This window comes from Urocitellus parryii, chromosome 8, assembly GCF_045843805.1.
Source record: "Urocitellus parryii isolate mUroPar1 chromosome 8, mUroPar1.hap1, whole genome shotgun sequence".
Classification (NCBI taxonomy): Eukaryota; Metazoa; Chordata; class Mammalia; order Rodentia; family Sciuridae; genus Urocitellus; species Urocitellus parryii.
In genome coordinates, this window is record NC_135538.1 from 98022839 (window position 1) to 98049565 (window position 26727).

General features: G+C 39.6%; 1 protein-coding gene across 1 annotated transcript in view; it reads right to left on the reverse strand.

The window, feature by feature from the left end:
• The window catches only part of Lrrc1 (leucine rich repeat containing 1), a 124130-nt gene extending 109613 nt beyond the window's left edge, over positions 1 to 14517 (reverse strand). Inside the window, exon 1 of the mRNA XM_026411234.2 lies at positions 14260 to 14517. Within this exon, the coding sequence (XP_026267019.2) occupies positions 14260 to 14418 (159 nt within the window). The 5' untranslated portion in view covers positions 14419 to 14517. The remainder of the gene's footprint in view (positions 1 to 14259) is intronic.
• Positions 14518 to 26727: the final 12210 nt, after the last annotated feature.

Consider the following 26727-nt stretch of genomic DNA (forward strand, 5'->3'; position numbering starts at 1 on the left):
TTGTGATTAAGGAACTGAATTTCCCCTTGCCTGAGACAGAGACACAAAATCAGTCCCTGATGACAAACTGGTAGAAAAGAAACAGATACAAAGGTAAGTCTCACCCTGATAAACACCATTACACATGAACCTGGAGGGGCTTGAAGATCTCAGAGATGTGGGTGGGCTAGGAGGACTTAGCAGCAAAAGTGACAATTGCAATGGAGAAGAGTAACCTGAGGACAGCAAAGGCACAGAGGCCTGAAAAACTGAGACCACAGAGTCACAGAAATGTTACAAGGTAGAAATTAAGTGTATTCGCCCTTCAACTTTTAGAATATCTATCTTGTGTTTTTTGCTGTCATAAAATTTCTCAGTAATGCAATGAGAATAAAATCTAAGGGAAAGAGCTACACATACAAGTCTTTAAAAAAAAAAAAGAATATTTTGAAACAGAAGTCATCATTCCTGCTGAAGATTCTTCCTGAGCAGATGGTCCCTGTGTTTTTTGGCAGAAAACAGAGGGTTAAATGAGAGACTACAACTACCTACTGCTCCCTGATGGGAAAGAAAGGTGTCTGCAAGAACCAAGCAGGCTCTCCGTCTGCCTGCCTTCTTCCTTCCTTCCTTCCTTCCTTCCTTCCTTCCTTCCTTCCTTCCTCCCTCCCTCCCTCCCTCCTCACAGCAGACACTGCAGAATGCCCACCTGCACCATTCCCAACCTTCCCAACCTCCTTTTCCCTGTTCCTTGCCTACCTGCATCCCACTATAGCAGGGAAAACACAAAGCCAGGAACTGTCATTCTAGCCTCTCACAGCTGGGGCTGGCCTTCTCCAACGCCATGCCTTTCCTTTTTGCCTGGGATAACACCATGCTAGCAGGGCAACAGGAGAAAGTACCAGCAGACCACACAGAAGTCATGCCAGTGACCTGGCTCGACAAGCTGCTGAACCAGCCCTAACACCACCTGCTTCAGGCTTCTTAATGTGAGATCACCACATGCCTCTATCACTGGAAGAATTGGGTGGAGATTTCTGTTATTTGCAATCTAGAGTACCGCAAACACACCCCTCTGTCTCTCTAGGGCTGAACTCTTTAATCAGGGCAAACTACCCATGAACTGAAATCACATATAAGGTACCTGATGCTTCTCTTAAGCAACATTTACCTTAGACCCAACCTGAATATTGAAATAAAATATTGTGGAATACATAAATGTTTTAAAAGGTGACACAAGTACGCCTCCCAAGTAAAAGTTCTCTTATGTGTTTACTTTGCAAAAACATCTTTGTACTAATTTTTCTTTTTAAACATAAGCCTCTAGAGTGGTAGGCCTGGAGTAAGGTTGAAGAGTAGGGTCTTGATTAACCTTGCTCCTGGTCCTGGTGCAATTTCTGTGATTTACAACAGTTACCAGAAATGTGGGGCACACAATACTTCCCCATTCTCCTCTTGCATTTTAGAATAAAGTTATGAAAAAAATAAGGTATGTAAATATTTGTAACATGCTATCATATAAGGTGGGGATGTTGTAAAATGCTTATTTTCCAATAACATTATTAGAATCCATTTGTAGCAGTACTGAAATACACACTTCCAGAAAGTACCTTAGGACCTCTTTATAATACTTACCTTTACATCAAAACTCAAAACTGCCTCATGAGCTCATCACTTGATATCACGCTTTGAGAATAGGGAAAAATTGTATAAGAGCTGAATTATGAGCAGAATTATAATAGGTACTATTATGATAACCCCAGTACTCAGGATAAGACTCCTATCATTTTCCTAGACACATGAGCTTTTACTTTAAGAATAAGTAAGAAATCAACTGTAAGTTACTTCCTGAAGATAAGAAATACAGCACAAAAGAAATGGGTGCCACTAACCTTCTTTGAAAGATTATGCTTAAATGAGCTCATTAATATTTGGTGACCTGGTTCTTAAAATGATCTTTCAGCTCAGTGCTCTTTTTCTTAATGATGCGACAGTAACCCAGGCATCATGAATGTGTCTCTGTTAGGCTTTAAAGAATAAATGCAACTCCTGGCTCACCCAGGGACTTTTGGTGTGGACAAAACTGTCTCCCTGTGTTTGACCTCAACACAGGCAGACCTAGCAGTTAGGAGCACTGGCTCTTGAGCCAGATGACATCATTTAAAATCTCAGCTTTGCAAGTTATTTGTCATCTCGTGTGTTCAGCATCCTCATCTATATGACAAAGCCATTTATGTAAAATGAGGGAACACTGGTTGTAAAGATTGAATGCATTCATCGTAGGGAGAGGTTAGAACAGATCGAAGCATACTATGCAAAAACTGTTGGCATCTCATTATCATTCTCATTACCCAGGCCTCCTCTCCTCAATTCTAGTTCTGGTTAAAACTTCCACCATGACTCAACCCAAATACCAATCAGTTTCTATACAACTGTATTTCCTTTTCCAGTCTTCCCTAATTCAGTAAATTGTCCTGCAATTTCCCAGTTGATAAAACCCAACATCTGCACCCTGAAGGTATTATCCATTATCCTTCCAAGATGCAACCCATGACTTACTGCCCAACTCCAAGTCATCACTGCACCTCCCTGGGACCTGTCTATAAAAGACTCCTCTCCTGGTCTCCCTGCTTCTTCCATTCGTCCCCAGTCTAATCTCTATCCAGCAAGACAAGTAAACGCTTTCATCTAAATGACATATCTTATGAACTTAGGATGTGCCATACTTCCCCTGATGAAGACCCATCCAACAGCCTTACCAGGGTCTCCCAGCCCCACAGATTTCTTCACCTCGATTTTGCTGACCACCAAGTATTCCAGCCACATTGGCCTTTTTCTACCCACAAACTCACCAAGTTCATTGCCAACCTCTGTCAGAACCTCTGCCGCATTCCTGCAGCTGCCTCACTCTCCTCAGGAAGGATGTCACCTCCTTGGAGAGACCTTCTCCAACTTAAATACAAGCCTCCACCTGCATCGTTCTCAACTACCTATCCCTGTTCTGTTTTCTTCACAGCTTTTGCCACAACCTGAAATTTGTTCTTGCTTATCAGGTTACTGGCTATCTCCCCTACCTAGATGAACACCCCATAAGAACAGAGAGATTCTATCGCCGTGCTAGACAGAGCAATGCCTGAAGCAGAGCCAGCACTCAATAAACATGAGCAGTGGATGAAAAGGGAAAGGAGGGCCTTTCAGATATAGGAGAGATCCTCCCCTAGTCCCCATTCCTAAACCAGCAGCCTCTGAAGCCAGACACCAACAGCCCATCAAAGAAGCCAGCCATGCAGCAGGAAAGCAGACAGGTGAAGACTCTGATCCTAGCATACTCCCTGCGAAGCCACCTCAGTCTGTGCTGATCCATACACGTTCTTAATGGTCAATCCCCAAACTACATTCCCCGAAATATAGTCTCTCAGGTATCAAATCAATTCAAAAGGGAAGTTTCAAACAACCATCTTTAAATTGCTGGAGTTTACATAATAAGGACACAAAAAAAATCCCAGCCAAATTGCCCATTTTACCTCATTTTTAAAAGCTGGGAAAATGCAACTGATAGAGAAGGAAAAAACATTCAGGGTTCAAAAATGGTTGGCATGTGTGCACATGTGTGTGTGTTAACCAAGAAAAATATGCTGATCTTTTTTTCCTTAATTGGTTCTGGGAATCAACAACTGACCACAGGAGGGTAAGTGTTTGGAACAGCTTTGCCTTATTATCAAATCCTTGATTATAATGATTAAGCCTAGACTTGTGGTTTTACTAAACCTCACAAGGCAACCTCGGAGAGTACATGCATGATGGCAGCACCACTCTCCTAAGGTTCTCCCTGGGGCAGCAAGGCATGAAGTTAGCATCCAAAAAGGCCAGAACTTAAAAGGAGCCTGGACACCACTCACACCCTCCCTTCATCATTCAGATAAGCAAGGTGGGCGAGACAAGGGCTCCAGACCAGTGTTTTCAGTTTGTCACGATGTACCCAGACATGCGAGGACTGCAGGGAGCCCAGTACTTCATGGCATAATCTCCAATCTGTCACTTACAGATGTGGTCTGAACCCATTTCTAAATCCATTCCCCAAAAGGGCCAAAAATTTCCCCATGAATGCCATTCAAATATGTATTCCATGTCTGCTTTGTATTAACCACCCTTTTAAGCAGCAGCAAAAAAATTATACAGCTTTAAGGAGCACACTCTGATGGAGGACAGAAATTACAGTCAAGAGTGATGTCAGTGGTATCCCCCAGAGACTTCAGAGGAGGGACAGGAAAGCTTCCTGGAGGAATGTTTTTTTCCTGAGCTCCCTTCAATGGGATGGGGAACAGGGATCCAGCAAAAGAGGGAAAAGCACATCACCATAGAAGCAATCATGAAACTGAAGCTCAGAAGTATGAAACAATGTATTGCAACTAAGGGCAACTAACTGCCTCTGAAACACAAGGTTTCAGTTGGAAAGGGATGGAAAGGGGAGGCAGAGCACAAGAATGTAGGCAGATTAGATCCTGCAGGTGTGGTAAGACACTGCAGCAGACACTCATCACATGCCTTAGCAAGATCACTGACCAAGTACCAAGAGCAGGCTTAAAGGAGGTAAGAATAAAGAAGTTTGGACCTGGAACACAGTTGATACCAATAACGATCAGACTGCACTGCATACTTCTGTCTGCCAAACACTATACTAAGTGCTGCACACGTATTAACAGTCTTCATACGACTTCACAAGGTTATCATTACCTTCTTTTTACAGATGAGCAAACTCAGAAACAGTAAAATCAGATACTTATCCATGTTGGCACAACTTAGAGGACATTTTCTTTTCAAGTAGGAAATGCAGGCAGGAGCAGAGACTTCAGTAGAAAAGATAGAGGGAGGGACTTCCCAGACAGCCATCACACCAACTTAATACCCAAGCTTTGGTTCCTAAACATCCTACATGTTACTGCCTTCCTGCTCCAGAAACAACCAAATCAACCTAGAGTAGCAGTGTATGCTCCATAACACACAGTTCTGTGTCACCTGGATAAAGATGACTGTCTGCAAAGCCTTCCCCACTACCAATTCCTCCAAGCCCAGATGCAGTAAAAGGTGGAATCCCAGTTCCCTACACCTTAATACAAAAAGCTTCTCCAAGCAACTCTTGGCACTTAGCTACGTGATCATTCTAGACTTCTCTCCCTGACTATAGACTGCAGAGTACTTGAAGACAAGAAATGGATGTCAGTATTCTAAGGACCTGATACAAATATCTGATCGAGACCAAAGCCTATCCAAGGACTTTTCCAGGCCAGTGAAAAACAACTACAGTCAAGGATAAAGGGAGCAGAGATACAGAGCCAGCCCACAGGTTTATTTTCCAGTGCCCACAAGATCATAGGACTTGGAATAAGGAGTCAGGGATGTCCAGCCCATATCTTCATTCTCCTTTGACATATCATTTGACCTCTTTGGTTTCCTTAGCTGTCACGTGGCTGGATCTCTACAATCTCTAAGCCTCCACTCCACTATGCTTAGTATCTATGTAGATATAGATACAGACATATACATTATATTGTATCATACATGAATTTACAATAAAATAAATACATCATACAATATATTGTATGTATTTATACATATTTTATACACTTACAAAATCTATTGGGATTTGTAAAATGCATACCATTTTATCCAGCAACTATGCTTCTTGAAATATATTTTTTAAAGAGAGAGAGAGAGAGAATTTTAATATTTTTTTTCCAGTTTTTGGCAGACACAACATCTTTGTCTGTATGTGGTGCTGAGGATCGAACCCAGGCTGCACGCATGCCAGGCATGCTGCTTGAGCCACATTCCCATCCCTTGAAATATATTTTAAAGAAATATTTGCACAGGTGTACAAAGTAATATGTACCAGAACATTTAATCCTGCATGGCTTATCACCATGAGAAAAATGGCTCATCACCAATTGAGAAACAATTTAAATACCTAGCAGTAGAACAGTTAAATAATGAACTATGCAATACAATGGAATACTCCAGCATCAGCAACAGTACCTACACTTACAAATGTGGAAGATATCCAAGATGCTGTGTTAAGTAAAAAGAGTAAGCAACAAGGCAATTTATATAGTGGGAGTCCTCTTCTGTTTTAACAATAAATACATGGTAATGAACAAAGAGAAAATAATACATTACAACACATTCTTTAAAAAGAGTATATTTTAAATGTTTTCGCCATTTAAAAAAAAATGATAAATATGTGAGCTAATGGCTAGGCTAATTAGCCGGATTTCACCATTCCCCCATGTATACATATATCAAAATATCACACCATACCTTCAAATTTATACATTTATCAATGAAAAATAATTTTTAAATAAAATAAAACTGTTAGTGGCTGATATCACTTCAAGGGAATCACGGAATTCCTTCTTTTGTTTAATTCTTTGAAGCATCTGACACATATTACTTCCATAATCAGATAAAATCAAGGTGACACCAAAGCCCAAGGTCAGGCCAGCTGCACCAATAGCATGAACCTCAAAGGTATTTATTCAGCATCTTCCAAGTCAAGTCAAACAGCCAGAGCCCAGTCACATCCTGAGAGGTTTGGAAGCCACTTTCTGGTTCTCACAGCTGCTCATCTGACTGGAGCTCTTAGCTCCCACCACATGTCAGCTGACAGCTTCTCTGGGTTATCTTTCCCCAGGAACTAGGTGTGGACTGTGGAAAGAAAGGTGATTGCAGTGGTCAGGGTAGGCAGAGTCTTCTTCATCCAACCACTCAAGCAATCAGTCAAGCATACCCTGTCATTAGGTGTAACACCTCCTCCACCCACACAAGACAAATCCATTCCTTGGGGTTCTGGGAAACAAAAATAACATAATTTCTTCCAATTGAGTCAAATTCTCTGGAATCAAGAAGTTATAGTCTAGATAAGTAAACTCTTCAAAAATAATAAGGGAAAAGTTTTTTTAAAAATCATATCTTATTTCTAGGAGTCCAAGATATTTTACACATAAACCATTAGATCTTCTAAAACACCACATGCAACAGTAATTACCATTCCTGTCCACTAAATAACACCTAAGAGAAAGTTAATGCACATCCAGAAGTTTCTTCTATGCATTTATCAAGACCCGGCTCATGATCTCATCACCCTTCATAACTATCTTATGAAGCAGAGGACAAACATTTCTAGCCCTGCATTCCATGTGATGTTCTAAAATAGGCAAACTTACCCTGCCTTCCATGAACACAGTGAGAAGCCTGAAGCACTCACTGGATCTTCATCCAAAAGAATGAGACAGAGTTCCACGGCACAGCAAGACCATGGGTAAGAGTCATCATTACTGCAAAGAAATGTTCATGCTGCTATTTCTCATATTCTTGTATAAATATCAGTGATGTATTATCCCTAAAATTTCAAGTCTATGGTAAAGGGTCCATTTTTAAGGAAATCCCAAGTACCTACTTACCACAGAGACTGCAGATTCTGGCTGAGAAGATAATGCTCCAAAAGACTGGAGTTAAGATTAGGTTAAGATGCTCCCTTCCCACTGGAAGCCCCTGGACAGGGAGGAGTGAAGACAGTGGTACAGGCTCATTTTGCTCTTTTACCACACTGAAAATACGATTCAATATTTGATAATACTAAAGAAAGTGTTATTATGCAAATAGTGATACTCTTTCTCAAAGATTTGGGCTACCTTTTTACAGACAAAAATTCTAGCAATGAGTTTACTTTCAAAGTACTCTAGAATAATAAATATTCTCCAAGTGCCAGTCTTTTAAAGCATTAGCAGAGAATGGTGAAACTAAAGTTCATGACATAGTACACACACAAGAATGCATTCATATTACTCAGAAAAACAGAACCCAAATGTCACTCTGGGTACAGTTTTATAAACTTGGTGACCACATTTATCTGAACAAAACCAAAAATAAACAGGCTCTTCCCACCCATTATGCATCAGGCTAACTATTTTTCCCCCAAGCCAATGCCTACATACAAAGCTTGCCATGTTTTAATAGAATGCAGACACATCCCACAATCAAGGAAACATGCCTACAAAAGGAGGAGAATGCCTTATATTTGGTGTCCTACAAGTATCAATGAAGCACCTCAGTGGGTCAGCCCAGAAGGAACTAGATGGAGTGCAGCGGTTCCCAGTAGAGAAATCCCTCTGATTAGTCATCTCCCCAGACAACTCCTCCCATAGGTACTCCATCCTATCCTCTAGCCTGGACACCTACAAATTCTCCAGACTGGTCTCCCAACACTATCCTCTTCTCTGCCCCAAAACTGTGCTTCTGAACAAAAATTAAGCTGTATTGAACCTCTGTTTATCTTGCATGAGCCTCCCCTGCCTTCAGGACAGAGCTCACCTCCTCAACAAAATCAACAAGGTCCCCTTCCTGCTCTGGCTCCAGGCTGTTCTCTGGTTTGCTCCCTCCACTCAGACACCACTCAGTCACTGTACCTGGAAATGATCAGTTTAGACAACACTCTTTTTCTCTTTTTCCAGTGTAATTTGAATTTGACCACCAATAAAGTCTTCTCTGAGCTCCCCAGAGAGAGTGAAACTCCTCCAAACTGTCAGCTTCCGCAGAAGGTCCCTCAGGAGAGAGCTAACTTTGTAAGCCTCCTCACTCCCAAGTGGGCTCCCAGGTGTGCAGTACAGCATAGAGATGAATGCATACAAGCAGAGGGAGTAACCTTGACCCAAGTCTCTTAAATAAATTACTTAAATCTCAGTTTCATTTGAAACTATAATGGCTAGAATGGGTTGTTATGCAGTTTAAGAGAAATGGTTTATGTAAAGCACTTAATACATTGGGTGGAACTCAGTAAAATCTCCATAGGTGGTGCCTATTATAATTATGTCACAGATACCCAGTAAATGTTTCATGATCAAAGAGACTCTAATCTCCACTAACCTGGAACAAATTATAACTTCTCTACCTTAGTTTTCTCATCTCTAAGTGTAGAGAGTGAAAAGAGGTATCGGGGAAGAATGAGAGGGTTAGACCAACACAGAAAGCAATCAAAAAGCAATTACTACACTAGGTGGTAATAACAGGATATCTGAAAATGAAACTATTTCCCTAACCTGAGAAATCTGTGGATCAGCAAGCACTATAAAAAGAAAATCCCTTTGGATCCCTTTTCTCCTAAGCAATGACTTAAGTATCTTTATTTTTCTTAAAAGTTGACTTTTTAAAAAATAATTGACTCATTGTTTTTATTATGCTATTTAAGTAAGCCCAAACATAAAACTGGGAGATATGTCTTCCTGTGCTTTAGTTTTTATAAAACTATAAAGTGAAACAATTTTCAAAATCTGATAAAAGCCAATAAGACTCTGACATCACAATGATGTGATCTTGCAGACACTGCAGGGCTGCTCACAGTGTATTCCACACCGTGCTCACAAGGCACAGGCTTCTTACATTTACATTCTGAGCATCTACACTACCACGGACCCTGACTCCTCTGGCTCCCCAACACTTTTTTCTAACAAAGTGCCATGATATCTTTGCTCACTGAACTTCTAATCATCGTCTGACCCTAACACATCATTTCTGTAAAATGCCTTATTTGTTGTTCCCTCATTAACTACAATTAAAGGAGTGTTCAATGAAGCATAAGCAATAAAATCATATGGCACTAATCATTCATAAGCTCAATATAAATGCTACAGAATTGGTGATTTTTTAAAAAAATATTAAGTTTTTATGTTCTCTTGTTAAAGAGAACATAAAAACTTAATTCTGGTTTGAAAACGCCTTAAACACCCAGGAAAATATTTTTAAACTTCAGTTTAAGAAACACTGTTTTGTAATAAAATGGCCTTGCCACAGTATTCAGGAAGATTTTAGACATGTTAGATCTGTGTTGCTATTTTAAGTAGTATATACACATGATCTTTTTAATTCTCAGAATAACACTATAGGGTAAGTACTACTCTAACACCTGAGGAAACCAGAGCTGGACGACAATACTCAAGAGATGGAATACTGTCCTCAACTATCTGAATCCAAACCTGTGCTCTCTATTCTTTAAGACAAATCCTAAAGAGCCTTGGCCAAAGGTGACCAGCAATGGACAATACAAATCCAGGGAAAACCAACCAGGTAGGAGAAGAAAGACGGCATTTTGAAGGAAGAAACAATAGGTCTTGTTAACAGGATGGATGAAAAGAAAGAAGGATCAAAAATAAATCCATGGACTTTTGAGACGGAAAGAATGGCTGTCCCACCCCTCAGACATGGAACAGCTCAAAAGAGATGCCAGTTCTGAAGATAAGATCTAAACTGAAACATAGCTGGGTTAAGACAAAAGGAACTTCTTCCAAGTGGGGATGGGTATCCCCTTAACAGATTTCAGCTGGAGATGTTGCACTTGAAATCACATTCATAGAAGAATATGTTAACAGTGCATAAAAATTATTTCAAAGGCTGCCAAAGGTGTCCTGCACAGAACAGGGGATGAATAAAGACTCAACAAAGGCTCCCAGGTTCTGAAAAAAGATTTTTGTCATTATTAGTTTCAACTGACCAAGTCAGACCAAAAGAAAAGGAATTATCATGGCTTAAGAAACAGGGGCATCCTACTGATAACGACATGTGAGGTCTCATCATGCAACAAGGATTTGAGCTCACAACGCACCAGGTACTTCCCTGGGTTCAGCAATGAGCATCCCTGCCTTTGCAAGGCTTGTGTTCTACTTGGGGAGACAGACAAGCAACCAGTAAATAACTAACTACATAGTATGAACTTAGGTAATGATAAGTGCCCAAGATCGAGGAAAAAATAAAGCAAGATATGAGAAAGAATGACTACAGGGAGCAGATATTTGAGATAATGTTATCTGACAATCTACAAAAGATCAACTGAACACTAAGGGGGTTAACAGATGAAACTCAATTTTTCAAGCTGGGAAGTCTTGAATACATTCACTCAAAGTATTTGCTGCCTACTATACTAAGCACTGTAACAGTGCTAAAGAGATCACAGTAAAGCACACATATTTGGAGATATTTGAGAAATGATGAACACCGAGGAAAAAACAATGGCATCTGAAATGTGGGGACACACAGAGGAAGCCAAGATCCCATAGCACAAAACAAACAAAAGAACTTCCCCACATGGATGGCCTTCACATGGAAGTCACTTCCACCTTGAACACTCTGACTATATAAGAAAAGGATAGATGCTGGAGTAGAGATATGCTTAATGCAAGGGAAAGAAGCAGAAGAGGAAGATTTCTACAAGACCCAGGAACACTCACTCAACAAATATATAACTGCTTATTGATTAAGACCTACTAGGTGCCAAAAGGGTGAGCAAAATCATGCAGGCACTTCAAAGAGGTTAAAGTGACATCATCCCTGTTAGAACAGATCTCAAAAGGATTCCACAGCAGGGAGTAGAGAGGAGGGGAGCAGCAGATGGATGGGAAAGGATGGTGAGATAACAGGTGGCAAGCTAAGAACACAGCTTCTGAGGCATCCTCTGGTACAGATAAGTTGGGCCTTAGGTGAGTGACCATCACATCTGCTGAGTGTGGTGTGATGAACTCTGGTGCCCTCCCCACCCCACACTCACCACATCTGGAACCAAAGTAATCTGCCTCACCACAAGGCTGTGAACAACACATAGGAATCACAGCTCCTTTAAGCTCTATATTCCCAATAACTAGCGAATCATCCTTAATAAATGTTTGTTTGACAAGACCAAGTTTTAATGAGGTGAGTATGAAAGGGGGCACTGAATAATTGAAGATTTGATATGTGTGAGAAACAGAACAGGGTAGATTCCTGCTAGGTGCCCAAAGCAGCTGTAGTTGGTACACACCTGAATGAATGAGGGCAGAGAATGCACCTAACCAGCTGGATAGCTCTGAGAAAGTCACTTCAATTCTGAGTCTCAATTTGTAAAATGTAGATGTTGAAGCAAATGAGAGGCTGTAGGCCTTTTAGTGGAGAGAAGGTATCTGTCATTATCTTGAAACCTTTTGTCAGGGTAGGGGGTGCAGGCTTCCCCTTTGGCTGTGTTTCCAAATTACATAGAGAGGAATACACACCTGGAAAGGCCGCCACACAAGGATCATTGAGGTTTATCAGCAAAAGAGCAACTGTGTGGCAAGTTGAGAAGACAGGAGTTTCAAGTAGAAAGCAGGAACAACAGTGAGCAGAAGCCATGAGTTATACAGATCTCAGAGGTGAAGCAATGGAAGAAAAGATTGTGAATAGAACAAATATCTGCTTTCAAGGTGGCTGTTCATTTCTTGTAAGTACACATCCAAGTACCTATGGTGAAATAAGTCAGGGAGAAACAGATCTTACATGACCTCAAAACTTACTAACTTTGGAGCTTTAAGAGCAATAATCACCAATAAGCAAGACCACCTCTAGCCTTTGAAATATTTACTATATTTACAGAGTGCCATTAGACTTTATTTTGAGCTTCTGAGTTTCCATTTCTATGATCAGTAGAAATACCTGACATTTCCAAAACCTATAATTTCCATGCCAAGCTAAATTCTCCAACATTACAGGAAAACCTACAAATTAGGCAGAAGGGAATAAAAAAGCAACTCAGTCAAAAGAAATCTTCCCGTTCTACGACAGAAAGCAACCACCAAGAAGGGCAAGGACTGCAAGGTTTCTAGTTGAGTAACTTTTCACTCAATCTTTAATAACTTAATTCTGAAGACCTAGAAATGTATTACATTACATATTCCACATTTCAATGCCTAAAAATATATAATTTAAAGCAGTGAGTGTGTCGCTTCAGTCACATTTAAGGAAGCTAAAATCCAGACAAAACCATGTATTTGAAAATGCCTGCAAAATAATAAATGCCTGAGAGAACTGGATGGCTTTTCTGCTTCTAAGCTAAATAAAGCCTGGGGGCTTTGCAAAGATCCTGGTGAGGTTAATCTCTGTGATTACACAGAGCAAACCATCCAATCAATCCCACACAAACCAAGGAAAGTTCATCCAAGAAGAATAACAACGCATGAAATGCTGAGAAAGACACCGTTCTGATTTTTCAAAAGACTATCAGCGCTGGAGAACATATCAGGTCATTTTAATGAGCCAGAACATTTACCAGGGTTTCTGTAACAATGACGCGGTTTGTGTTTAACCAAAAGACCAAGCAAGATAACTTGAGTTTCGACGCTGAGGCCTCCAGGTCCTCTCCCCGCCTCCCAGCAGTCTCCCTACTTCCTGCACACCTTTGGATTGGCACACAAGGACTTCCTGCACACACCTGAATTAGGGATATCTTCCTCCTTAGAAGTTTCCCAAGCTGAATTCCCCAGGCAAACCCTAGGACTAACAGTTTGCAGTTCCCTGACCCTTCAATAAAGAAAAAGAAAAAAAAAAATCTGCATAGGCCTTGAAAGTTCGGCCGCGAAGGAGTGATTAATTTACGTAAACATCTCTGAAGAGGTTAACACATTACTGAAAGGTCAGAAGTAAGCAGGCTGAACGCGGTTGCTCTGGGAAAGACAGCTGCCAGGCTGATCCACCAGCGGGGTCTCTGATGACGTTCACCGCAGCGCCTAACACGCAACAGGTCCATGCAGGCAAGGCCCAAGTGGCTGGCATCTGGGTATCTGGGCACCTGTGCCCAGTTCCCCAGACCCGTCTTTCCTCCTGCCCCCTACCTCGCTGCGCTGCCAGGGCCACAGCAAACTGGCCAAGCTACAGCTCTTCAGAGCACAGCCCATCCGCGATAAGGCCTGGAGCACATTCCCGCTAAGATGCCGAGATAGTGCGAGATAGTGCAGTTCACTCGCGCGCTGCCCAGGTCCCAAGGTATTCAGGGACCTGCTCGGCGAAAGGGGAGATGAGCCCCGGATGGGGAAACAAAGTGAAGGGAACGTCCCCCGGGGGCGGGATGCGGCTCGGTTGCCTCCAGCTGGGAACATTCCGAGCCACCTGGTCTTCACCTGCCAGGGCACAAGTACCTGGTGTTAGTACCTAGACATGCAACTAAGCTACTTACTAGCCCAGAACGTTTCTCCAATCGTACAAGCTCTAGTGACTACTCGGAAGAAATCAAGTACCTTTGTATAAAATGTAAAAGAACTTTTACTGGGAAGGATGGAGTTAGAGAAGCAAGGGAAGAAAGAAGCAGGTGAATACAGGAAGAAGTGTTACCTGCTGGACCTGCCGGCCGGCCGGGATCTAAAAGGTGGGAAAGACAGGGGAGAAAGGAAAAGAGGAGTGGGAAAGGACTGGGCACGCTTCTCGGAGACCGGGGAGCAGGTAAGGCCGGCCACTCACCTCGGGCAGCTCGCGGAGCTGGTTAGCGTCCAGCAGAAGCTCTTCCAGGCTACGAGCATAGCGGTAGATTTCCTCAGGGACGTAGACGAGAGAGCAGTGGCGCTTGTCGATGGTCTCCACATGACGGTTGCACCGCCACAGGGGGATGCAGTGGAACATCGCCGCCCCCGCCGGAGCCGGGTCCCGAGCCGCGGAGCCCCGGGCTCTGAGCCCGCTCAGCCCGGGGGCCCCGCTCCGCGCCGCCCGCTGCAGGCTCCGCGCTCGTAGTTGGCCCCAGGCTCACTCGCTCCTTGCGCAGGGCTTCGTGGTCCAAAACGCTCAAAGGAACCTAGGGCGGGATTCCTCCCGCGTCCTCGCGCCCCCGCCCGCCAGCCGGCTAATCCCCTCCCACCCTCCTGCCGGCGCTGCTGCTGCCGCGGGAAGCTTCCTACTCGCTGCCGCCGCGCGTTCTGAGCATGCGCGCCGCTGGGCGCCCGCCGAGGGCGTTTCCCAGCCGCCCGAGGGATGCTCCGCTCCGGGTTTTCCTGCAGACCTGGTTCTGGAGAGGGTCGAGAAACCTGCTGGCGGGCGGCTCACCGTCCCCCAACTCCGGCTCAGGCTGGGAGAGCATCGAACCTTTGGAGGAATCCAGATTCTGAAGGGGCTTGAGGCGGAGACGAGGCGGAGAAGTGGCGGCCTGACGGGAGCAGAACAACTTTTGATTTTTAGTAGTACTTAACACGCTCTCCTCTCTCCCCTTCCCCAAAACAACTTTCTCTTCCGGGGTCATGCAGGACCGCCCCGAAGCGTACCTTGCGCGCTGTGGGCGCCAGGAGCTACGCGATTTGAGGTTTTGAGGTGTCTGCACCGCCCTCGCTCCTTCTTTCTTGGCCACTTGTGTGCTAGCTGATCGCGGTAGCCCCAGAAGTGTGAGCGGGCGCTCCAAGCCAAGCCTTGCGCCCCCGGCCCCTGCTGTGCCTCTACTCCGCGGGCACCGTCTGTAGGCTTTGTAACCTTGGAGCGCATCTTCAGTAATCATTGTTCTTCTACATAGTCATAGAAAACTGTCCTCTTCATACCAACAAAAACATAGGAATCTAAGAGTCTGCAAGATTCTCCTGGACGCGGCTGCACCGGGCCAGGAACCCAAGTAGAGAGCGAGCTGGCAAAGGTGCGTTTTTTGAGCCGGTTCCAACCCCGCCAGATGTTAGCCTCTGGCGACTAACCCCAGCTGATGCGGAGCGGAGAACTTTGGAAAAGGGGCAGGTTGGGGATGCCAGGTGGTTTTTAGCCTATCTGCAGCAACATTCTGTTCCTTACCAAAGGTAGATTGCAACCCAAAGAGCAGCAAGGGAGGGCCTGGGAGGCCGGCTATTTAGTGATAAAGACCTCGCCCCTCGCCCAGACTCATTTCCTTGTAGCATGGCCAGAACCCTGATTTGCCCCTCTTCTATAGTTTTGCACCACAATTCCCATCTGGATTAACCAAACTTGCTCCTTCACAAAGTGTTGCCGGTCAGGCCTAGGCCAAGTACATTCATAGGTTGTTTTCTAGGTGTCATATCTGACTCCCCAACAGGCGGCCCACCCAGATTTCCCCCTCCCTAGCCTCTGCATCCTACACCTTCCCGTTCAAGTGTATTCAAAATCCAGGTTCCACCTGTGGCCTCTGCCACAACACCACTCTAGCTCTACCAAAGTCACTCCTGCCCCCAAGCTGCCACAGTTAAAATCTGGAGCCAGGGAGTTTTAACTTTCTGCAGAAGGCTGAAAGCTGAGCTTGTTCAATGGCCAGGGCAAAGTTTTGTCTGAAACTTATTTCTGCACAGACTCTCCAGTCAGTTCCAATTGTGCACAAGATAGGTTCCCTGATGAAGTGGCAAAGGGAACATATAATTATTTAAACTCTACTAGAAGGCTTGTTTCTACCTAGAGTGAGGAGTCTTTCCAATTTACTTCTACCCCAGCACTGTCATTTTAGCTATCATTTCAGTCTTCTCCTGTTTGGATTCTCCTGTTTGGATTCTGACATTCTCAAGTAAGACTACCTGGACTTTGAATCTCTATACCTACTCTATACCTACTTCATTTTTGCATTCTAAAAGGTGTATAAAGCCCATTTTCTGCCACCATTTATGAATAACTGTAATTCCTGACACAGACATCTGGAAAGAAAAACAAGTTACTACCTCTGCAAAGTTTTCCAACTGCTTTTTAAAATATTAAAGAAGGTTGACCTCTTCCAGTTTAATCTAAGGCTGATTGTCAGAGATAGTCACATTGAATTATTTTACTAAACAAAGGTATTTTAAAGACACACTGGTCTTTTAAAAACTCAAATCCCAATAAGCATTCCCTATGTGCCATGATGCTTACTCTTTCTTTTTTGATTATAATTATGTTTTTATCACCTTAAATCCCAAAGACTGTGACCTCTTGAACAGCATATACTCTATCACGTGTTTTGTAGATCCTGAAAGCTACCACAGTGCTATTTGCACAATATTTAGTTGCCAGATTTTTGTTGAATTGACTCTGGGCAGTCAGGGAAAGAATTTGACTTTCTTTGTTTCCAAGGATCTGCCAAGAATTGGAAAAAGCATAGTTGGAGAGAATGATACCAACACCTTTTCAACTACAAAAATAGGGAACCAATTAACTCTATTCCCCTGCAGAGTTTGGGGGTTTTCCTCTTGATACAATTTCTAACTTCTTTCCCCATATACAAATGAGTTTGACTCAAAGAAAAATAAGATTATAAATCAATGTCTTCTTAGAATAATTTGATTTCTTCCTTTTCACTGTGAACCATTTTTCATAACTTTTATAGTCGTTTGAACTCTGGTTTAACTGCTACCTAAGAACTTAGAAGAATTGGACAGGTTGCTTAAATTTGTAAATGTCAGTTTCATCATTTCTCAGTTGAGGAAAATGGACCATGGGATTGTTATGAGGATAAAATGAGATGGTGTATGTCAAACACACATCAGTTTAATCAACAAATATTCATTACGCACTATATTAGCTGGCATTCAGGATGGTCCTCAACAATCCCCACCTCCTGGTTGATCTCTGTAACTAACTTCTAGCTTTTTCTCTCTTTGCTCACTCATTTTGAGGAACCACATGGAGCAGCCCAACAAAGAGTTCCACCTGGAAAAGAATTGAAAACTACTGACAACAACTACCAAGGAACCAAGGCTTCTTGCAAGTAGCCCTGGCAGTAGGACTTGGAAACCAATCCTTCTGCCCCAAGCAAGCTTTCAAGTGACTACAGCACCAGCTGATAGCTTGACTGAAGAACCTTGACCCAGGACCACTCAGCTAAGCTGCTCCCCAATCTTAATGCTCAGAAACCGTATAAGACAATAAATGTTTGTTGCTTTAAGTTGCTAAGATTTCAAATAATTTACTGCACAACAACAAATAGCTAATAAATGTACATTTTAAGCCTCCAGCACTGTGCTAAATACAGAAAGAACAAGACGTCTTACCATCATGAAGCTTATACTCTAAAGTTAGGAGAGTGATAAATGCTCAATTAATGGTTTGTTGTTGTTTTGTCACTAATATTTTCTAGCATAATATTATTCATTTTGTTTTAAAATAAAAGTCCAAAGTGGTAGCTGGTAAGAGTGGGTACAATATGAATTTGAGGTTTGGTCATGTGAATTTTAAAGTGAGATACTGTCACTTATCCACTAAAATTAGGAAGGAAGGAAAGAAAGAAAGAAGGGAGGGAGAGAAGAAGGAAGGGAAGAAGGACAATCCCAAGTGTTACTGAAAATATGGAGTACCTGGAATTCATGCATCATGGGGCAAATGTTAAGTGGTAAAAACACTATGTAAAATAATTTGAAGTTTCATATGAGCATATACCTACCCTAACTATCTAGACATTCTATTCTTAAGTATTTCCACAGACAAAAATGAAAGCATATGTCCAAATAACAGTTGTTTACAAATGTTGATAGCAGTTTTATTTACATTAGCCAAAAGCTATGGAAAAAAATCCAAATAGTCCTCAATAGATAAGTAAATATTATTTAAAATGTAACATATTGAAACAATGGAATAAAACTCTAAATAAACTATTAAGATGTGAAACAATGTGGATGAATCTCAAGAACAACATGAGGAACAAAAGACACCAGACACAAAAAAGTACATACTGTATTATTATGACATTTATATAAAATTCTAGAAAATGAAAACTAATATAAAATGCCAACCTAGATCAACAGATACATCATCTGACTTTGGGGAGGGAATGTAAGGGCACAATCTTTGGCAAGTGTCATGAGGGAACTTTTTGAATATTAAATATCTTGATGGGGTAGTAGTTACATGGGTATATACACTTATTAAATTTATAAAATTTCATACTTAGAGTGGGAACCTTTTATTATATAAAATTAAAAATGGATAAAATTAGTTTTTTAAAAATTAGCAAATACTATTCAGGTAAATACTATACAGGTAAATATATCCAATAGGCAGTTGTAAATTACATCTAAGGCTAAGGGTCATGTTGTGGTAGTTGGTTAGCAAATATTTGTTGAGTGTCTGTTACCTGCCAGGCACTGGGTTACTTTGCTGGGATAACAAAAAGAAATAAGACAGCTTCTAGTCTAACTAGAAGAAAGGTAGTTATTAAAGGGAATTACAACAGTCATATGATAGTGGGATATAACTTTTTCTCTAATCTAGAAGATCTATAAAGAAGCTAACCTCTTTGTCCTATAATGCATCATTCAAGTGACCCTCTGAGTTATTTATATATAGACCAAATAGCAAATTAGATTTTATGCAAAAGCCAGACATTGGGAAGAGAGCTCAATTTGTATAAGGATATCAGAGCCCTCTTGGAAGGGAAGCACTCAGACCTCAATCCATGCTTCCCTAAATTTGAATTTAACGATATTTTCTAGAGATTGTATATCTCCGTTGTAAGGAAAGGCTACATTCAAACCATTCAAGAAACCTGAGGGCCTACAAAACTCTATGACTGTTAGTTTAGAATTCAATAATGTTTATAATCAGAACCAAAGTCACTATACTACAATCTCTCAAATTTCCTATTACCATTTAAATTGAAGTTATATTCTCCTTCCATTTTTTTATTAAACTGCTTAGCCCATTTATGTTTAATGTAATTATAAAATGATTAAATTTAAATCTGCTACTTTATTGTTTCCTGTTTCTACAAACTGATTTACATTCCTCTGTTCCTGCTTTCCTGTATTTTGAGTAAATAAATATATTTTATAATTTCATTTTGTTTTTTTTTTTTACTAATGATAGTGGTTGCTTTTTGTTAATGTAATATTTAATTAAATTTTTACAGTCTACTTAGGGTAAGTATACCAATTCATGTAAAACATAAGACCCTTGCAATTATTTATAAATATGTAACAACCCCATAATTATGTATAATTATAATGTGCTAATACAATTTTTAAAAAAAACTTAGCATCTGCCACTGAATCCATCTTTTGCAAGGCCTCTGCCTCAGCTTCACAGTCTCCTTCTCCAATAAAACAGGATCATTTGCCAACTCCCTGTTACCATTTGTATTCAGATTATATGTTATAAGCCCCACAACAAAATTTCAAATTTTTCTTTTACCAGTCATACGTGTTTTAAAGAGATAACGGGAGAAACATATTTTATATTTACTCATATGCTTATAATTTCCAGTGCTTTTTATTCCTGCCTGGTATCATTTCACTTTACCTTTTGGTAAAGGTCTGTTGAAAGCAGATTCTCTTGGTTCTCTTTAATCTAAAATGTCTTTTTTTTTTCACCTTGATTCTTTAAAGGTGTTCTCTGTAAATATACAATTCTGGTTGACAGTTTCATTTTTTTTTCTTCTAGCACTCTAAAAATTATCTACTGATTTCTATTGTTTTTTTAATGACAGCAATAATCCAAAGTGGAGCTATGTATTGCATCATTTTCTGTTTTTGAAATGTTCTCTTTACTTTTTAGCAATTTTGTATTTGTATGTCTATACTTATGTTAATTGGGTTTACTGAGCTTCTTGAATGATCTTTCATCAGATTTAGGATATTTTTCACCATTACTTCACATATTTTCGCTCACTCTCTCTTTTTGACACTCCCATTTTAAAAGATTATATATTTTTATATTATTGTACATATATCTGAGGTTCTGTTGTCTTCCTCCAATACTTTTTCTCCCTGTTCTCAAGATTGGATAATTTATATTTGTCTAGCTTCAAGTTCACTGGTTCTTTCTTCTGTCATCTTCAAACTGTATAAAACCCACATGTGGTATCATTTTAGTGTAGCTTTTAGTTTTAAATTTTTCATTTCATTCTCTTTTTTTTATAGGTTGTTTCTATGTTAAGACTTCTTGTGTGTTCATTCATTAAGAATCCACATCTTCTTCAACTTAAAGTGGGGTTACATCTCAATAAATCCATCATAAGTTGAAAATGAATTTAATATTTAACCCACTAAATATCACACAGCACATAGCAACATAGTGCACTGTAGGTTATTATTTATTTACCCTCATGATCACGTGGCTGAGTAGGAACTCCAGCTTACCACCACCTGCCCAGCATTATATGAGTATCACACTCAATAACATTAGTCCAGGAAAATATCAATATTCAAAGTACAATTTCTCCCAAATTTGTATCGCTTTCATAATATCATAAAGTTGAACAATTGTAAAGTTGATCCATCACAATTCATAGACCATCTGTTTCTTTACATACTTGATATAGTTATAATACCTGCTTTAAACTCTTGTAAGCTAATACCAACACCTGGGCCAGGTCAGGTTCACATTCCCTCAACTGCTTTTTTTTTTTCAACTGTAAGTCACATTTTTCCATCTCTTTATATGCTTATAATTTTGAATTGTGTCCTGTCTATTATAAAGGATAGAATCTCTGAATTCTGTTACATTCCTTGAAAGAGTATTTTTGTTGTTTTGATTAGTATGTTTGTTTTAACAGGCCGTTAGTTTGGATGAAATAAAATTCAAATTCTTATGTTCATTGTGGTTAATGGCAGCAATCACACTAAACTTTATATTCAATTATTTTATTCTTAATTAGGCTCCTTAATAGCTGAGCTATACACACATAATTTATGGATCAGGCAGGGATTTGGACAGTTTATTTGCAGACTTTAGAGTTTCTGTTCTCATTCAATAACTGTTAGATCTTTTCCCTCTTGTTCTCCAGCTGGTCACCCCAGCTCTGATTTATGATACTGCAAACCAGTTAGACTGGTTTACAGATGAGTTTTAGCTGATCTAGTGGAGACTAATGTGTATGCTTGGAAAAGTCATAGAATCAGGAAAATCACCCTTCTTCCAAGTACAAACTCCCCTTCAGTTTCTACTCAGTTTAGTTACTCTCCAGTACCTGGAGATAGTTGATTTTTATATTTTGTCCAGAATTATAATTGTTACCTGTAGGTCTTATAGGAACTTTTCAGTTGTTACTGCAAGAAGAAAAAACTATCCCTTGAATTTTTGTTTCCAAGTACTAGGGCCTTGTGCCTGCAAAGCATATGCTCTACCCCTGAGCCACATCCCCAGCCCTGTCTCTTGACTTTTATAAATTATAATCATTTATTTATTTAGCTTCACAGACTATCACAGCATAAGGATAATCCAAAATTTTGTATTACAATAATTTTAATATATTCCTCAACTCAGAGACATTACAAATGAGCAATTTGCGTTTCATATGTTCTTCTATTTTTTCAATCTCCTAATAAATGTGCTAATGATGAGTCAAATATTGAAAAACATTTTGTCTTGATGGAAATGGGCCAAGCAGTATCTGTTGTGTGGGGTGGTGTAAAGAACTCCTTATTCTGTGTTAAATTTTTCATCTGCCACTACTAATGATAAGCTCTTGGGTGAGTTATATTTAACTCCAATATTTATTTTCTTTATTTTTACAAAAAAAAAGATGAACTAAGCTACACTCAGAGGGCTATTGAGAAGATTGTAGGTTAATATAATAGAAAAAGCTGTCTGTATAAAGAACGCTAAACAACAGGCATTAATCATTGTCAATACTCCTTGCTCACTTATAGCCAAAAGAAAGCATTCCATGGAAGTACTTTGTTTGGGTTAACAACATGTACATTATAGGATCAGTAAATATAAGATGTAAAGTATTTCAATAGAAAAGAGATTACATTAAAGAAGTTCAATCAAAACTAGCACCTGAAGGTACCAGGGAACAAAACTAACCAAATTCTATGGTTAAATTGTGTGCATGTAGGAATAAGTAACAATGAATCCCATATTGTATATAATTATATTGCACCAATAAATAATCTTTTAAAAAAACCTAGCACTTGTCACTGAATCCATCTTTTGCAAGGCCTCTCTCTGCCTCAGCTTCAGTCTCCTTCTCTAATATATATATGAGGCACACAAATAGCCTTCCCTAGGTTGCAGCAATGCTGTCTGTACAACACTTTACAATTTCAAAGAACAGGTTAGCAGGCATCACCTCACTTGATCAAATATATTGTTTACTCATTTAAACAAATGCAGATGCCTTATTTATTTTCCACCTTTATCTACAAAAGGTTTAAGAAAAAATCATATAGATAAGTCTCTTGTATCTCTCTTACTTTATAGTTATAGTTCCTATGTTATAAATTCAATCAATGTAGGCACTCTTTGCAATGATGTCCAGGATATGCTGCACAATGTTAAAGAAAAAGCTACCAATGAGTACAACTGCCCTTTCTAATGAGAGGTGCCTTTCAAATAATTCAAAGACCATTACTAATAAAAATATTTTCACCACTTAACTAAAATAAGCTTTAAAATGGCATATTTCTCCAGACCAATTTATACCACTCATAAAGGTTTTGCAAACTTGACTGCTTGACCAGAGAATAAGATATCCTTTAGACCTGGGAGGCTTAAAATGTCATGAAGTTATTATAAGTCAAAGCTTTTGTAAAGTAAAGAAAAAAAAACTTTTTAACTTCCAGGCTGATGATTAAAAAAATATTTTTAATTGTTTAAGAATATCCAATAGTTCATTTTTCATTTCCCAATTATATTAATAATGGAATAATAAAGGTTATATTTGAAATACAATATTTAGGTTTATGCAATTATATAAAATTTACATTATTTATATTTTTTTATTTATATTTATTCAAATGTATTTATTCAGACTCTCCAGAGGTCCCTTCAACTCTAATTTATTCATACTATTTTCCATTACTACATCAACTAACAAATCTTTATCTCTCATATTTTTTCTGCAAAATATAAAGGAGAAATATTTTCAAAGAATAACAATTTATTGCCAAATTTTAATTTTCCTAATATATGAGTAGCTTATTAACAAATACATTCATTTAATTAATTCTACTAATACCTTAAAAGAGGTAAAAAAAATAGTTTGGGTGGAAATATCAGCATCTGATATAATTATTAACCTGTCTTTGGGACAAGCTGAATCAATTTATAGAAAAGTCACTGTATAGATATGTTTTGCTTTAAGAAAATCAAGCATGACTTTACCTAATCATACACCAAATTTCACTGGGGATATAATTCCTGCTCTCCTAGGATATGCTGCTTTGCCGAAAGAATTTACTGAAAGGCTTCAATGGACTATTGTTATAATGCAACTGAAACTGAAGTTCATTTACCATAGTTTCACACAATTTTGTAAGTACATATCTAATGCACAAAGCCAGCATAATAAATGCATTAGCCTTGAATATATTATGTTGTTTGTGAATAGTTGAACCAACAAACACTTGTAAAGACAATATTGAAAAATTCTAAGCCAAGCAGAATATGAACTCACAATGGACAGTTTTAATTTTTCTCAGAATGCTGTGTAACAAAAATTTGCAGAAATTCACATTAAAGGTACAATTTGCTAAAACCCACATACACATAGAATATGGAAGTTTCTCTTGAAAAGCTAGTCTCAGATTTTCAAGGATCTTAAGAGATACAGAAAATAAGCCTTCATATTAATAATAGAAAGTCTGTGTAAAGAACGCTAAACAACAGGCATTAATCATTGTCAATACAATGATTGTAAGTATAAGTAAAAATAAACCAATTTATAAATAAAAATAAACCAATTCTCTTCTGAAATAAAAAGTAATATTATTAATAAAAGCCCCTGAATAAGAAATTGAGTGAGTCTCAGTCTTGGCTTTCAACAAAATATCACTGGACTTCAAAGGATTCACCTCTTCACTGCTTAGTTTCCCACCTCCATAGCAAGTGGGTATGAAGTCCTCAACAGCTCTGAAAGGACTGTGATTCATCATCTTCAAAATACTCAGGTAAGCCGGGCATGGTGGTACATTCTTGTAATCCTAGAGAGGCTGAAGCAAGAGCGTTACAAGTTCAAAGGCAACTTTAGCAATTTATCAAAAGCCCTAGGCAAGCTAGCAAGATCTTGTCTCAAAATAATAAATAAAAGAGGTCTGGGATGTGGTTCAGGGGTTAAGTGCCTCTTGGTTCAATCTGGTACCAAAAAGAAAAAAAAATTCAACTAGGAATATTTTAATACAAATAAATGGCAGAAAGTGTACCATAAGTAAATCATCCTGTCAGGTTTTCAGTTTTGTAAACATTCTCTTTCACAATTCACAATCAATATGCCTCAGTCTTTCCTTATCACTTTTCCTTTTCCACTTCCCAAATTGTCATCATCAATCCTATTTACCACCTGTCCATAGCCCCTTTTCTTCCTTTTCTACATATTCATTTGGCTCCTCATCTCTTTTTACTTTACTGAAAAAGTAGAATTTGTTAGGAATGAGAGGCAATTCTAGACAACCCATAATTAAATAATGTCTCTAATGAAATAGATTTTGAATAATCCATAGAAATGAAAGAACTCACAATGTCACACTTCCACTGTTGGATCTACTACCTGTTTAACTTCCAAGAAGGTAAAATTTATATAAAATACATGTATTGATATTTATACAATAAAATGTTAGTATTTATAATATATAACATATATAAAATTTTACTTTCAATATCATACATACTTTAGTATTTTATTTTAAACTTTATTGGATACAAATATCAATTTGGATCCATTTCCTTCCCTCTTGGGAAGCTAATGCAACAACAGAGTGCCATAACTGAAGGCAGCCAGGAGGAAAAGGGGCGAGAAGACAAGTCACAGGCAGGGAGGACACTCCTCTCTGGGGGGTAGTGGGGTGTAGAGTTCACTGTGACTTTCTTGGGAATAATAAACAAGTTGCCCTCCAAGCATGGACTAGGAGGGGTATCTTTACTTCCCCCACAACTACCTACCTGATCTCTGATGCTCTCTTGGAAGGAAGCTGGGGCAGGTGTGCCTCTATGGACCAAAGTAAAGGAAGTAGAAAATGTACCAAGGAGACAGCCAAAGGGACAATGCTTTTTAAAGAAACAAATTCAATCAGAGGAAAAGTATGGCCATGCATGGAATGTAAATGGAAAGGTACAGATGGTGTGTTAACTTGTAAGACTATGCAAAAGACCTCAGTACTATCACTATTATTGCTATTATTTTGTGGGTTGTGTTGAAGCTCTATTGCTGGTTCAGTCCATTATCCAGCAAGGTAATGCTGATGTTCCCAGAGCGTCTAAATCCCTTTTGAAAAAGCAAAGTTGACTTTTCCAATAAGAGCAATGAAGTGAGATAGAATGGGTTACAACCGCCAGCTGGCTCCATAAGACTATTTAAACCATGAGGAATAGATAAACTCTAATATGGTGCCCAAGGGTCTCTTAGTATTCATGCTTTTGTGTTATTCCCTCCCTTCAGTGTTTGTTGGACTTATTCACTTGTTTCTAATGAATAAAATACAGCCAAAGGATGTCTCCCAAGACTAGATTGTAAGTCCAGCTCTCATTTTGAGTATTCCCTCTCCTTTGAATTGCTTACTCTAGGGGAAGCCAGCTGTCATGTCCCAAGACAGCCCAATGGAGAGGCGAGATGAGCAGGCTTAGAAGCAGATCTCCTACACATGTCGACTGTCACATCACTGAGCTTGGAGGAAGATGTAGAGCCTTGAGATGACTCTAGCTCCAGCTGACATCTTGATTGTAACCTCACAAGAGACAACCCCAAACCACTGAGCTAAGTTGTTCTTAGATCCCTGGCCCACAGAAAATTTGAGACGATAAATATTTGCTGTTTTAAGCTGCTAATTTTGGGGTGAATTGCTAGAGCAGTAGTAGATAACTAATGCAGATCATAACAGATAACAAATAAGAGTGATATGCTACATAAGGTGCAGTGGAAAGTCAGAGTCAAGGTGGGCAGGAGAGGGGTAAAGAGAAGAGTGCTCACTGAGCAGCTATGCTGTGCAAGGCAAGATATCAGACCCCTTGCAGACATAGCTGAGGTTATTCCCACCACCCTGCAACACTGGCATCATTATCCTCATGCTGCACACGAGGAGCTCAAGGTTCAGATCTCATGATCTTCCCAGCATT